General features: G+C 35.7%; 3 protein-coding genes across 4 annotated transcripts; 1 reads left to right on the forward strand and 2 right to left on the reverse strand.

Annotated features, from left to right (window-relative positions):
• Positions 1-6,613: 6,613 nt before the first annotated feature.
• On the reverse strand, positions 6,614-7,373 carry LOC128861590 (N-alpha-acetyltransferase daf-31). The gene has a single exon (XM_054099831.1). The coding sequence runs from the start codon at positions 7,366-7,368 to the stop codon at positions 6,772-6,774; it is 597 nt and encodes a 198-aa protein (XP_053955806.1). The 5' UTR covers positions 7,369-7,373; the 3' UTR covers positions 6,614-6,771.
• Positions 7,374-7,506: 133 nt separating this feature from the next.
• On the reverse strand, positions 7,507-8,962 carry LOC128861591 (small integral membrane protein 13). 2 transcript variants are annotated; one of them, XM_054099832.1, is made up of 2 exons: positions 8,056-8,268; positions 7,507-7,643 (listed from the first exon to the last, which is right to left on the reverse strand). In XM_054099832.1, exons 1-2 carry the CDS (start codon positions 8,132-8,134, stop codon positions 7,507-7,509), a joined length of 216 nt encoding a protein of 71 aa, XP_053955807.1. In that variant the 5' UTR covers positions 8,135-8,268. The 2 variants fall into 2 exon arrangements, 1 of the variants encoding a protein (XP_053955807.1); XR_008454390.1 differs by lacking the exon at positions 8,056-8,268 and adding an exon at positions 8,713-8,962 and having other exon boundaries at positions 7,552-7,643.
• A 1,640-nt stretch (positions 8,963-10,602) lies between these two features.
• Positions 10,603-12,439, forward strand: LOC128861593 (caspase Dronc). The gene is made up of 2 exons (XM_054099834.1): positions 10,603-11,400; positions 11,458-12,439. The coding sequence occupies exons 1-2, from the start codon at positions 10,957-10,959 to the stop codon at positions 12,307-12,309; spliced, it is 1,296 nt and encodes a 431-aa protein (XP_053955809.1). The 5' UTR covers positions 10,603-10,956; the 3' UTR covers positions 12,310-12,439.
• The last annotated feature ends 89 nt before the right edge of the window (positions 12,440-12,528 follow it).

Consider the following 12,528-nt stretch of genomic DNA (forward strand, 5'->3'; position numbering starts at 1 on the left):
CAGCGTCTTAACATCGTTTAAAGCAAAGTTGCAATGAAATTAATTTGGGATGCATCTTCAGCTATCTGTAATCGTTACTCGGAAAGAAGAATGGTATCGTCAGAATCCCACTCAAACGCTTTTTCAAACAGTTTTTGAAACATTAACTGAATTGCAGTTTCAGTAAGAGCATCCCATGCATTAGTTATAAAGCATATTCCATTTTTCGGGTCGATATTTCGCAGTGACTCATCGATAGTTTCTTCACGAGCAACAATGTGACTTGAGAGACATTTTTTGTATGATAGCTCAATTTAGTAAGCCTTATAAGGTTTTGATACATTATCGATATTTGCCGCCGTAGCTCTTTAACTCGCCTTCTTTGGGATGGCATGCAGCATTATCAATAAGAAGAAATGCTATTTCCGGAAGATTTTGCGCACGAAACAACTATTTTACTTGTTTATTTAAGCAATTTTTGATTAAAAGAGAATTCTTTGTTTTGACAAAAAATTAACATACCGTTGGAACAAATGTTCTGTGAAACCATTTTTCAAATAAAGCAAAGGGCATCCAAGTACTTTTATTTCCTTTGAAAAAAAAGATATTACGGAAAATATATGCACCTGTAAGACTGCAAGACGGTACATCTCGAATTATATATAATCATGAGCTAGAACTATTAGCAAAAAACGAAACTGTGATAAGATTTATAAAATCTCTCAGGAGATGATGGATCGGGCACGTGTTTAGAATGCCCAAGGAGAGAACAACTCGAAAGGCAGTTGAATTACGCCCTGTTGGAGACCAAAGAAGAGAACGCCCTGGAAAGAGATGGCGTGGAAGTGAACTTTGAAAGCTAAAAAAAAGCGGTGGAAGGAAATAGCCTTAGATAGAGACAGATGGCACAAGGTTGTAAATGAAGCAATGGATAACCAAGGACTGTAACGCAAAGAAGAAGACAATAGGCATATCAGTGAAAAATTTTAATGAATGCGGATTCGCCGATTTCCCAGTAACCATTATTTTTAATTTATGATTTCCAGCAATATTCGTACAAATAAGGAATGTCATTCTCTTCTAACTGATCTTGTGCCACGGCGCCGAAGTTTTTTTGAGCGCATAAGAAGTTTGTCGAGTAAGAACTTCCAAAATAAGCCAGATTCATCGGCATTGGATATCTACTCTTTTTTCAAACTTAAATCCATATACCCTACATTTGTTCAAAAATGGAGAAATACTTTTTTTGGATACTTTTTCTCCGCAAATTTTTAGCCTCTTTTTAAAATTTGCAACTCAACCATTGCCAGCTTGGAAGCCTCCAGGCTTCTCCTGAATTTTGGCATGTAAAAACCTGCTTTCGCGTTTAGCAAATCACTTGTAATTGGTAAGTTTTTGGCCTTTTGTTCCGCAAACCAATTCAATAACGATTTTTCTATTTTTGGGTACTTAGAAATTTTAAGAGTTTTCCTTTTAACTGGGCTGGATTCAAATCGGGCAACAAACTTTTTATGGACTGCTTATTTTTTTATTATGAGTTATTGTTGTTCTATGCACATGAAAGTATTTAGTTAATGCATTAATGGAAATTCCTGCATTTAATTTCTTTCGAGTGTCAGTTTTTTCTTTTTTGTAAACTGCTTAAATTTTTCGGTAGTGCTTTTAGCTTTATTCTCAAAAAATACAACGTAAAAAGAGCAAAAACGAAAGACAAAACGAAAAATGTTGCAAGTATCGAGGTAAAAATTTTCTAATGTCGCAAATATTGCGTATGCAAGTACTATACAACAAAGTGTAAAATGAAAATCTCTTAAAATTTCCATTGATTTTGGATAGTTTTTATAACGAATGCTCAAAATTTACTTACTTCACATAAAACACACAGCCAAAAAAACACTCCTGACCGTCAATTTGGAGTTGGCTGTATTGGCTAACTCAGGGCAGGTCGATCACGGCCGTTTTCACTTGGCATTCTCGTAAGTGGCCACTTTGCATTACCAGTCGTCATCCTCTCCAAAAATGTGTTGACTTGTTGCGAACTCAATTCTTATTATTTCTCTCTTATCTTGCATAATGTTAAAAAGTTGGCCTACCCCTCCCTAATGTGCATGCGAGTATCATACATATAGACACTTACATACTCGTGACTGCCAGATAATTGTCTAACTCATGCCAGAGTTCATGAGTGGTTTCCACGTTTCAGAGATGGTTGTGAGAACATAAATGGAATGAAGATACGGGCCGCCCAAAATCAGTAATCTCCGAAAACTCCAACGAAATTGTTTGTAAATTTATCAAAAATTAACCAACATCATGGGTGAAATTTTTGGAATCGGAATTCAGTATCTCCAAAACATAGATTTTTCGCATTTTAACTGATAACCCAGACGTGCAACCACCCGAAAAACCGCGTTTGGAGAAATCAAAAATCAAGTCGATGCTCATTTGTTTTTACGATTCCAAAGGAATTGTCCACAAGCGTTTTGAAGCGTTTGTTGCATCGCATTCGTCAAATTTTCCCTGAATACCGCGAAGGAGGAAGCTGGCGCTTATTGCATGACAAAGCACCATCTCATTGATCCACTTTTGTGACTGATTTTTCAGATACTTTCTAATGACATAAACTTATAAGCCATTTTTTTCTTTTTGACTCCTCCGAATGGCAATAAGAATTCAAAACCGGTAAGCACTTGAAAAATGTAGTTCTTGGCGCACCTGAGGGTATTCTTAAGATATAAAACACAAGATCGCGCCTGAAAACCCTATAGGAAAGAACTTTTTTAGCCGAGTATTTTTGCAGTCATCTTGACAATATTTCGAATAACGCTCAAATAATATTGAGCTTATTAACAGTTTGGCCAGGTGGAAGGAATTCATAGTGCACCACACCACGAAAATCGAAAAAAAACTGGTCAATGGAGTGGGGTAGCCGTTTCTCAGGCTCCCTCCACGAAATAAGTTCTTCATCCCGATTACTTCTTTATCACGGCCGATAACTGCATAGCTTTAGACTCACAGTCGATAAGAAAGGAATTAAATATTATATAATATAACACGAATATATCGAATCATTAATTCACTGACTGCAATGATAGCAATAATTTTCATTCATAATAAAAATAGTTTAAAAAAAAAACTAAAAAACACGCTTTTTTGCTAATCGAACTAAAAAGTAGAAAGTAAAAAATAGTTTAAAAAAACTAAAAAACACGCTTTTATTGCCAATCGAACTAAAAAGTATAAAATAAATTTTAATGACAAAGAGACCTATAATGAAGTAATAGCAAATCGAACGATCAGTCATAGTCAACTACCTCAGAACAGAATTATAACAAAAATTAAGATACAAATAGAATAATTCAAATTAGAGTTAAAAGCGTGGGATGCATTTTGCTTCACTTTCATAACCTTCTGTACATAGGTAGTTGCCAATAGAATGATTGTAATATTTACTATATCAGTTCATTTACAGTTCATTCAAATATTTAACTAGCGGTTATGAACGCAAACTAAAACAATCTTGAGAAAGTAAGAGATTCACGGTATAGTATTTTAAGATAAATTTATTGATTATTTTTGAAAAATATTTTACCACTTCAGCTGGTCAGGATTGCAGTAGGTGCTTTACAGTAACCCTGGGTTCATAAAGAGTACACGGGCTTGACGGAAACCGGGAATGCCAGAGTAGCCAGGTAAGGGCAACCAGGTTAGGATGAATAAGTTTATTAGTGTGGGCGCACCAAGTTAACCCGGCGGCGACAATTTTCACGATTATCTCGCTTAGACAAGGAAAAAGGTATATGGGGCGATAGCTACTGGCCACAAGAGGGGGTTCACTGAGTCCTTAAATGAAGATAACTGCACTTGTCTTCCATACATGGGAATAGTTCTAAGTGTCAAAGATATTGTTATAGTGATGAGGATGCCAAAGAAAAGAGTACTTGGGAGGCGTTTTATTGTTAAATAAATAATTTTTTCAGTCCCTGGAGTTTTGCCTTTGAGTGCCGAGAGAGCTGTACGTAATACAAGCGTGGATATATCAGCTTCTATATGAACATAGAACAAGATAAGCATGATGAGCAAAGGTGATTCTAATGAAAAAGATCGGTATGACGGGAAAAGGCGATTGGAGTGGATTTCTGGTTGTTTGGCAGCGATAAATTGAGGACGAAAAATGGTGTCAGTAGAGACGTCAGAGGAATGAGAAGCAAATTTTTATGCTATATCACGGGAATATAGAAGGTTATCTTGAGGGGAGCTTAAGATGTTGATTTGGGGAGAAAGGGGGAGAACCAGTAACCCTTTTTATATCGGACCATATTCGATTGATGTCGTATGATCAACTTATACTACATGTGAATTTTCGAAAGCGCGCAAACTAATAGCTCCTTTGAGTTGATACACTCTGTTCATGGTGTACAGAATCTAAGGGTGGCGCCTTCCGAAAACCGCGAAAAATACATTTTTCGCAATTCTGACAACCGGAATAATACAAAACAAACAAAAGGAAGATAAACTACTTGCCTGTAAATATTCAGTGAATGGCTTATTAATATTGACTTTTAAATTAAAGAAACTAGTGAAAACGAAGTGCGGTGTGTTAAATTGTGAAAAAAACGAATTATAAAAATACCTCCAAATGCAGGTTTTTGCGTTTTTGCCGATGACGCCGTGGCAACAAGATGTGTGCGTATAATTTCTTGTGTTTGGCAGCCTCTATTGACTTCGCTAACTCTTAACAAAAAAAGTCATGTCCCTTCCTTTTGTTTGTATATTCTTAAATAATGCACTTTTGCGCCTTGATCATATTTTTGACGTTTTCGGCGTTCGTGAGCCCAATAACCAGGCTTATGACCATACTTACGATTCAATAAGTGCCCGTGTTAGAAATGAAGAAACCATTTTTTCAAAAAAAATTATTTTTATTTTTCAAGATAGTCCCATTTTTGAAAGATACACCTCTCCCAACGCTCCGGCTTTTAACCCCTTTAAAACAATAGGATTTGTCGAACTCTTCAAAATACGCCTCTGTCTCGGCGATGACTTCCTCGTTTGAACTAAAGTATTTTCCCGCGAGCCATTTCTTCATGTTAGGGAACAAGAAGACGTCGCGGGGAGCCACATCGGGTGAATTCGGGGGTGCGGTAGCAATTCATAACGCAATTCACGCAGTTTGGCGGCGACAACTCCGAATGAATATGCTGGTGAGTTATCGTGGTGGAACAGCACCTTCTTTTTCGCCACATGCGGCCCTGTCTCCTTCAATTTTTTGTGAAAGCAGTCCAATCACTCATTGCGGAATTGTCCACTGATCGTTCTTCCTTTTTATAAAAAATCTATGAGGATGACGCCGTTCGCATCCCATAAAATCGTCGCCATGACATTTCCGATCGACAGGACTGTCTTCGTTTCTTTGGTGCAGATTCAGCGGGAGAAATCCATTGCTTTGATTGTTGCTTAGTTTCTGGTGTGTAATGATGAATCCAAGTTTCATCAAAGGTGACAACTCGGCGCGCAAATTCCTTCAGAACTCGCTTAAATTGCTTCGAAGTTAACAACCGCACCCGCTTGTTGTCCACCGTGAGCAATCGCGGCACCCATCGGCCCGACAATTTTTTCATCGCCAACTTATCATGTAAAATATTAATTGCGGTTCCGGTCGCCACACCTATGGCCTCTGTTACATCGAGCCCTTTCGTTCGTCGATCAGCCAGAATCATATCGCGGACATTTTGAATGATTTCCCCGGTAACCACATCTGCCGAGCGTCCTGATCGCTCCTCATCAAAAACGGATGTTCGCCCACGTTTAAATTCGTTGAACCAATATCTATGTAACTGTGCTCATAGGCGGCGAAGCGTCCACTTAGGCAGCATCCAACTTTGCTTTTATCTCCTCGCATTTTCTCCATTCAAAAACAAAAAGCGAATTACCGAACGATACTGCTCTTTTTCCATCTTAGCGAAAATCACGAAACACGTCTTACTCGAATAGCTACCAAATCCAAACTAACCTATAATCAGTTAATTGCTCGAGTTCGATACCTTTCATGATGTTGTTATAGCAGCATGATAAACCCTTGCATTTCCACGTTTTTCCATCCCATTGCACGGCATTTGATTCTATTCTCTTCTTCGATCCCAGGATGTATTTCTTAAGCCTATTCTGGCAACCACCTTTAGCGGTTGCACTCCGTCAGACCTGAAGAGATGTGCAAGCTTTTTAAGCCGGCAATTCATATTGCATCCTCCGGTCGAAAGGTCCAAGCGTCGTGCCATCAAACGGCTGCACGAACAATAGCGCGCTACTTACTTCTTCCAGCGATGAGGTTCAGGCGACCATCAAAAAAGCAAAAGCTCGAATATTAAGTAACCAGTCTAAAGCTCCAAGCAAAAGAAAATGCACAAAATTCAACGCTAATTTAATTAATCTTGGGCCTGATTGTGTAAGCGGGTAGATTAATTATCACAATCTAGTTCGGTAATCTCGCACATACTATGAACATTATTGAAGATTGAATTACGAATGACGGTGCCGGAGATTTACAGCAACTTAAGATGAACCGAGTGGATATGGCCTTATAGGCGAAATAGCCAAGATTCTAAATTCACCAATAGTACGTAAGTATGTAAGTAGAATTCACATTGTTTTGTTTCGTTATTTAAGAGCACTAAATCTATGAAAGATCGATGCACAATTTATTTAAAGATACAAAAAATTTCCAAATTTTTATGAATAAAAAATGATACCCAATTTTCATTCGACCATTTTAAATGCTAACATTCGTCTCCTTCAACAGCAATGCCCATCATGTCCGCTGTGATCATGCGACACTACCTGCCTGTAGTTAATCTTATCCTTGTCATTCATAGTACCAGCCTTCGGTTCCTGCCCAGACTCATCGGAATATTCATTTTTAGAAAACTCGCTAAGGTCACGGCGCATGGCATACGCATCTTCGCCATCCGCATAATATTTCGGTTCGATTTCAATTATTTTGAATTTTAAAGAATCAGTGTAGAGGTTTAAAGCAGCGCGATTGCTTTTACGAACATGTAAAGATACATACTGTGCATCGAAACATTCCACCATCGCCTGTGATGCTTGATTCATTAACTTTTGGGCTAATCCTAGGCGACGATATGATCTTTTTACCGCCAATGAGGTAATGTGACCATGTTTACTTTCTTCACCCGGTTCTGGTTCTTCCATTTTTGCAAGCACGTATCCAACAATATTTCCTTTATCATCTTCAGCGACATAACTTAACTGCGGCCACGTGAGGCCATGGTAAAAATAATATTTCATTTGATAATTTTCAGGCAGGCAGAGTAAGTTGCAATGTTGCATACTCATCAAGTCATCAGGCTTCGCACAACGGATATTCATGATTGCCACCCAACACTAATGGTCTTATCGTATAATTCGGTATTTTTATTATGATTTATGAATAGTTTCTATTAACTATTTCGCTATTGTCGAAATGTTTATTTTCAGCTGCTTAAAGTTTAATATTGACTGCGAATATTAGTCACGTCGAACTTTTTTCACTCTCATATGCGGTTGTTGATCTACAACTGGAGCTTCATCACCGTTGCCTTGCCCAAGTAGTTCGCGTACGAGCCGGAATTTTGATAAAAACACTTTAAAGATGAGGAACCAACCTAAAAATATTCAAACAATAGAGTTGTATGTACATATGTATAGGATCATGTATAAACATATAAAATGCCCAGTTAGGCCAGGCCGAATACGCTGTGGTAATGTATATTATTGAAATATCAACATTGCCACTTTTTAAAAGCAACCAAGTCCGACTGGATATATATAGAAAATGTATGTACGTAATGGTAATCAAATTTAATATATTCAATGACTTAAATATATTCATTAAGCGATATTTAAGCCCGAAACTGTACTTGGCTCAAGAGCTCGTAGTCAGCAATGATGGGTCAAAGTTTGCATGCCAAATCATTAAGATTTTGAGCAGCCAGTTGATCGAATAGATAGTACAACTTATGCACATTCTTTATCTTTTTTATGACCAATTATTCCGCCAACTCTCCATTATCTCACCTAGCCAGATTAACACAACCACAATGGAAACAGAGACCACCACTGTAAATATGAAAGCTAAAACCGTTTGAATAGACATGGTTTACTCATTCAACCTAAATATGAACATCAAAGCCTTTCCGAAACAGGTACACGTAAACTATCGAAGTCGCTCCTTTAAACATAACAAGCCTCTTAAGACTTGGTTTTCTAACTTTAATTCACAATACGTCCACTTACAAAATAAAAACAGCTGAAAGATGTCATAATTTCCTTTCTGTCAAAATGGAAATGCAACATGCTGGCGCCACAAGGAAATTAAAAAATGGTAAATGAATTAAACGCACCCACAGCAGGGCTGCATTGCGAGGCAACAAAATTAGCGATATCAGGACACTGAACGCACCTCAATTATAAGAGAGAATTCTTGAATCACAATTCCTCGATATATGTATTCTGTAAATTAATATTAGCACTTATTCATCAAAATGAACCGAGGAACAATTAAAAGACTATTAATTAAAACATAACTCTTTAGAATTTATACCCATGCATACAAATTATATGTCAAAAACGCCGGCGTTAAGTATGAGATGGATGTTCATGCCCATATTATAAAACACACAATGATATCAAGAGCACAAAGCAAAAGATAGTTTTTTAAATTTTCGAACTTACAACAAGCAATTTAATCCATAAATTGGCTTATATTTGTATTAATTAGTTTTAACTTATCACTTAGTAAAACCTAGCACGCGCTACAAATCACAATACACCAATTATTTTTTCTTCTTGTATTTGACATTTCTTTGCGGGTTGCCGATTTACATTGCGGCATTCTTTCATGATTGTGGAATAATATTAAAATAGCGATATTTTAAATTATTTGCTATTTTTAATGGAATGGCAAATCTCTTTGATGCGTGAGATTTACATTATTTCAATTACATAAAAAATACTAAATTGAGCATATTTTATTTCCGAAATTTCATTTTAAGGGAAGGTGCAAATTCTTGCTTAACAAATTGTTCCCATCTAATTGCATTTTTGTTAACAAAACAGCTGAGTCTGAGACAAATAAATTTACATGGATATATATATGAATAAGAATTAGTAATTTACCAAAATAAAGCAAGTAAATATATTTTTATCTAAATTATTTAGTTAATTGCAATAATTTAAGGGGGAAGTCTACTGTGACAAGGGAAAAAATAGGCTTATTTTCCGGATTTTATTTCTAACAAAATATTGCTCGTACATAAAATCTATTTAAACTCTTATCTTTATTATATATTTAAGTTTTTGAAAAAAAAATTTTAAGTCAAAATATTCCAAATGGCTGTGGCACTTCTGCAAGCGCAGGTCCGCTTTTCTTAGGTTCCTAAACGGTGTACATGAAATCTTATGTTTCGGTGATCTAAAACAAAAAAACAAAATATTGTTATCATATACATAGTATTGACTCTCGTCTGACGTAGGATTATGTCGATAAAAAATTTTGGCGTTGAAAAAAAAATTCTTGAAATTTTTTTCTTTTTTTTTGCCTAAAATTGATGTTACTATTGTTTATAACAATTTAACAAATAACGATATCAAAAAAATCCTATGTCAGACGAGAGACACTATTACAGAGAATATATAATTAAATTTTTAAGCTGATTCATTTATCAGAACTCGAGATATCGTGTACACCGTATACAAAAACTTAGTTTCGAGAAAAATGCGTTTAAAGTTTCAGTATAGCAGGTACGCGCTTTGGAGCGCTTCGGGAAAAGGTCGAAATTTCAACGAAGAAAAATTTAGCCAGCTGTAACACATATTGTACCTTATTTAAGAGGGTTCAAAGTATTTTTTAAGCTAATAAAAATAAAATCGATTTTTTGAAAAATTCACAGTAGACTTCCCCCTTAAATAAAGTACCCACCAAAAAGATGAGTATTCACAATCGAAGTTGAGGTAAGTCATGGATGTGATGTTGAGGGAGGGAAATCTGAACTTGGGAACGGTAAAGGTATAATTTCTAAAAATTTCGCGACACTTATATGTCTAAATATGTATTTCTAACTTCACACATATTACTAGAAAGCGGTAACGTACAATAGAATTGCACGGAAATTTGACATGCAACCGTGGCAATCAACTATCATTGAAACTTTAAAAATTTGTATTAATAATGGAGTTTGCGTTGCTTCATTACTTGGCAGTTTATTCTGAAAACGGTATTTTGGTACTTTGTTTCACTAAATATTCATTCAACAACTCACCAAATTACCGTATAATACCACTTAAGATGTCTGATACTGCCACAATTTTTTATTATAATCTGGTAGACAATTTCATAGAATTTTAAGTACGTTCAAAACCTTACTGAACAGAAGTGTCAGCCGTTTACCATTTTCACCTGCAAACCATAGTTATGGATATCGATAGCTCTCATGCAGCTAAAAAAACACCCGATACAATTTCTATAATTAGGTATGCGCTAAAAATTCTTTCATATTAAGAAAATCTGTAGCAACTCTGCTTTTTTCACATTTTAATCAACCCTCCATATTCGCTTCAATTCATGGCGAATGTATTGAATTTGCCTTACTTTGAACCTATAATTTCTTGATATTGTTTAGTTCTTTGTTTAAAAGAGAATTTGTTATTTGCTTCGCAAATTGTGCCGTCCTTTTTTAAAATATTAAGGAGCAAAATTTTGTGCAAACAATTTGTTCAAATTGCTTTGGAAAGAAAAAATTGTGGTTTCTATTCGAACTTGGTGTCAAGCGAAACTGGTTATAGTTTTCACCAGCACAGATTTCGAAATTTCCCAGGCCATTGGGATATATAATCACGGCCAGTGTCATTGCTAACGTTACTGCCATATTTGTAGTTGACTAATTGAATTTCATTGCCGCCCACTTCCAAAACGAGAAAATGGATGATAAGCATCGTAAAGTAATAAAAGAAAACATTAGCAAACTTGTCCAGCACACTAACTTTAAGGACTTGCTTAAAACCTGTCAGGAAGAACGTTTACTTTCACAACAAATGGTTGAAAATCTGTATCTAGATTCAAAGAACCTATACGAATTTGGAAGAAGTCCTACATTGGAAGAAATTCAGCACCAAAAACTTTTTGAAAAAATCATTCATAGAGGTCCTGAGGCATTTCAAAAATTAATCAAAATATTGCGATATTTGGACAACGTCGAAGCACTACAAATTTTAGAAAGAGAAAAAGAATTTTATTGTATAAGAGAAAAAAATGTTCGCTGTTTTTCTGAAAGGAGTCGTAGCCCTACCGAAAATTCAATTGAACAAATACCAATATCAGTTCCAGTACAAACACCAGACATTCCTAATAGCCTCCGATCAAAAGTACGTACTTTATTTGTATTACTTAAATATATCACAATATTATGCCTCTTATTTTAGGTTGATGAAAACGCAAGGCCTATACTTGAGGAGTACTCTGGGCCAGTATCTCCAAAGCAAAAATATGAAGTAAAAAAAGCTGACCGTATTCATACAAACGAGCTCACTGGTACATATAAAATGCAATCGAAAGAAAACCGAGGAGTCTTATTTATAGCAAATTTTATAAATACTCAGACTGGCTACCGCAACGGAGCTATAAATGATAGTTATGCGCTTATCTACGTATTCAAACAATTAGGTTTCAAAATATTTGTTACAACAGATAGTTCTCAAAAAGAGTTCTTTGACTTGCTGGAGCAGTTATTAAAATCTGACTATACACGTAAAACAGAATGTTTTATATTGGCATTGATGAGTCATGGAGAGCTGAATAGCAAAGACAAGGAATGTATTGAATTCAGCGATGGATCAGTCATCAAAGTGGAAGAGATACGTGACCGCTTCTCTAACGAGAGATGCCCCAATTTAGTGAAAAAACCAAAGGTTCTTATATTTCCCTTCTGCCGGGGATATACATCAGACAGCGGTGTACAAGGAAAACTTGAGACTGACTCAATTTTGAGTAAAGACAATCTTATCGCGACGATGTCTGATATACTTATTTGTTATGCAACGAACCCAGGTTCCAAATCACATAGAGATCCAGATACAGGCTCCTGGTATATTCAAGAGCTTTGCAAGATTATAGCCCAGCATGCTCATGATACTCACTTCGAAGATATAATACAAATAGTGCAAGCACAAGTAGGTTCATATCGTGCGGAAACGAGGAAAATGCAGATGGGCAATTCCCACAACATTGGTTTTAACCACAAGTTATTTTTTAATCCCGGTTACCCAATCGATTAGATACAAATATTTTATATACAATTAGAAAGTATTAAATGTCCTTATTATCGTATACAAAGGTATTATTATATGCTTATTTGTAGCTTTATAACAACGATAATAAAATGTGATTATTGAATTTTCAGAGCTAGTTGTGATATTTCATTAACAAATTTTTTTAGAAAGCTTTTTTTTTTTTATTTATTTATTTATATAAGCTTATACAATGTAAATTTACAT

The sequence above is a fragment of the Anastrepha ludens genome, chromosome 4 (assembly GCF_028408465.1).
Source record: "Anastrepha ludens isolate Willacy chromosome 4, idAnaLude1.1, whole genome shotgun sequence".
NCBI classification, from domain to species: domain Eukaryota; kingdom Metazoa; phylum Arthropoda; class Insecta; order Diptera; family Tephritidae; genus Anastrepha; species Anastrepha ludens.

Excerpts from the sequence above, each read along its gene's own strand:
- LOC128861593 (XM_054099834.1), top strand. The coding sequence starts at position 10,957 with ATGGATGATAAGCATCGTAAAGTAATAAAAGAAAACATTAGCAAACTT. Across the intron at positions 11,401-11,457 it reads CTAATAGCCTCCGATCAAAA|GTTGATGAAAACGCAAGGCC; the intron begins GTACGTACTTTA and ends CTCTTATTTTAG.
- LOC128861590 (XM_054099831.1), bottom strand. The coding sequence starts at position 7,368 with ATGAATATCCGTTGTGCGAAGCCTGATGACTTGATGAGTATGCAACAT.
- LOC128861591 (XM_054099832.1), bottom strand. The coding sequence starts at position 8,134 with ATGTCTATTCAAACGGTTTTAGCTTTCATATTTACAGTGGTGGTCTCT. Across the intron at positions 7,644-8,055 it reads GGTTGTGTTAATCTGGCTAG|GTTGGTTCCTCATCTTTAAA; the intron begins GTGAGATAATGG and ends GAATATTTTTAG.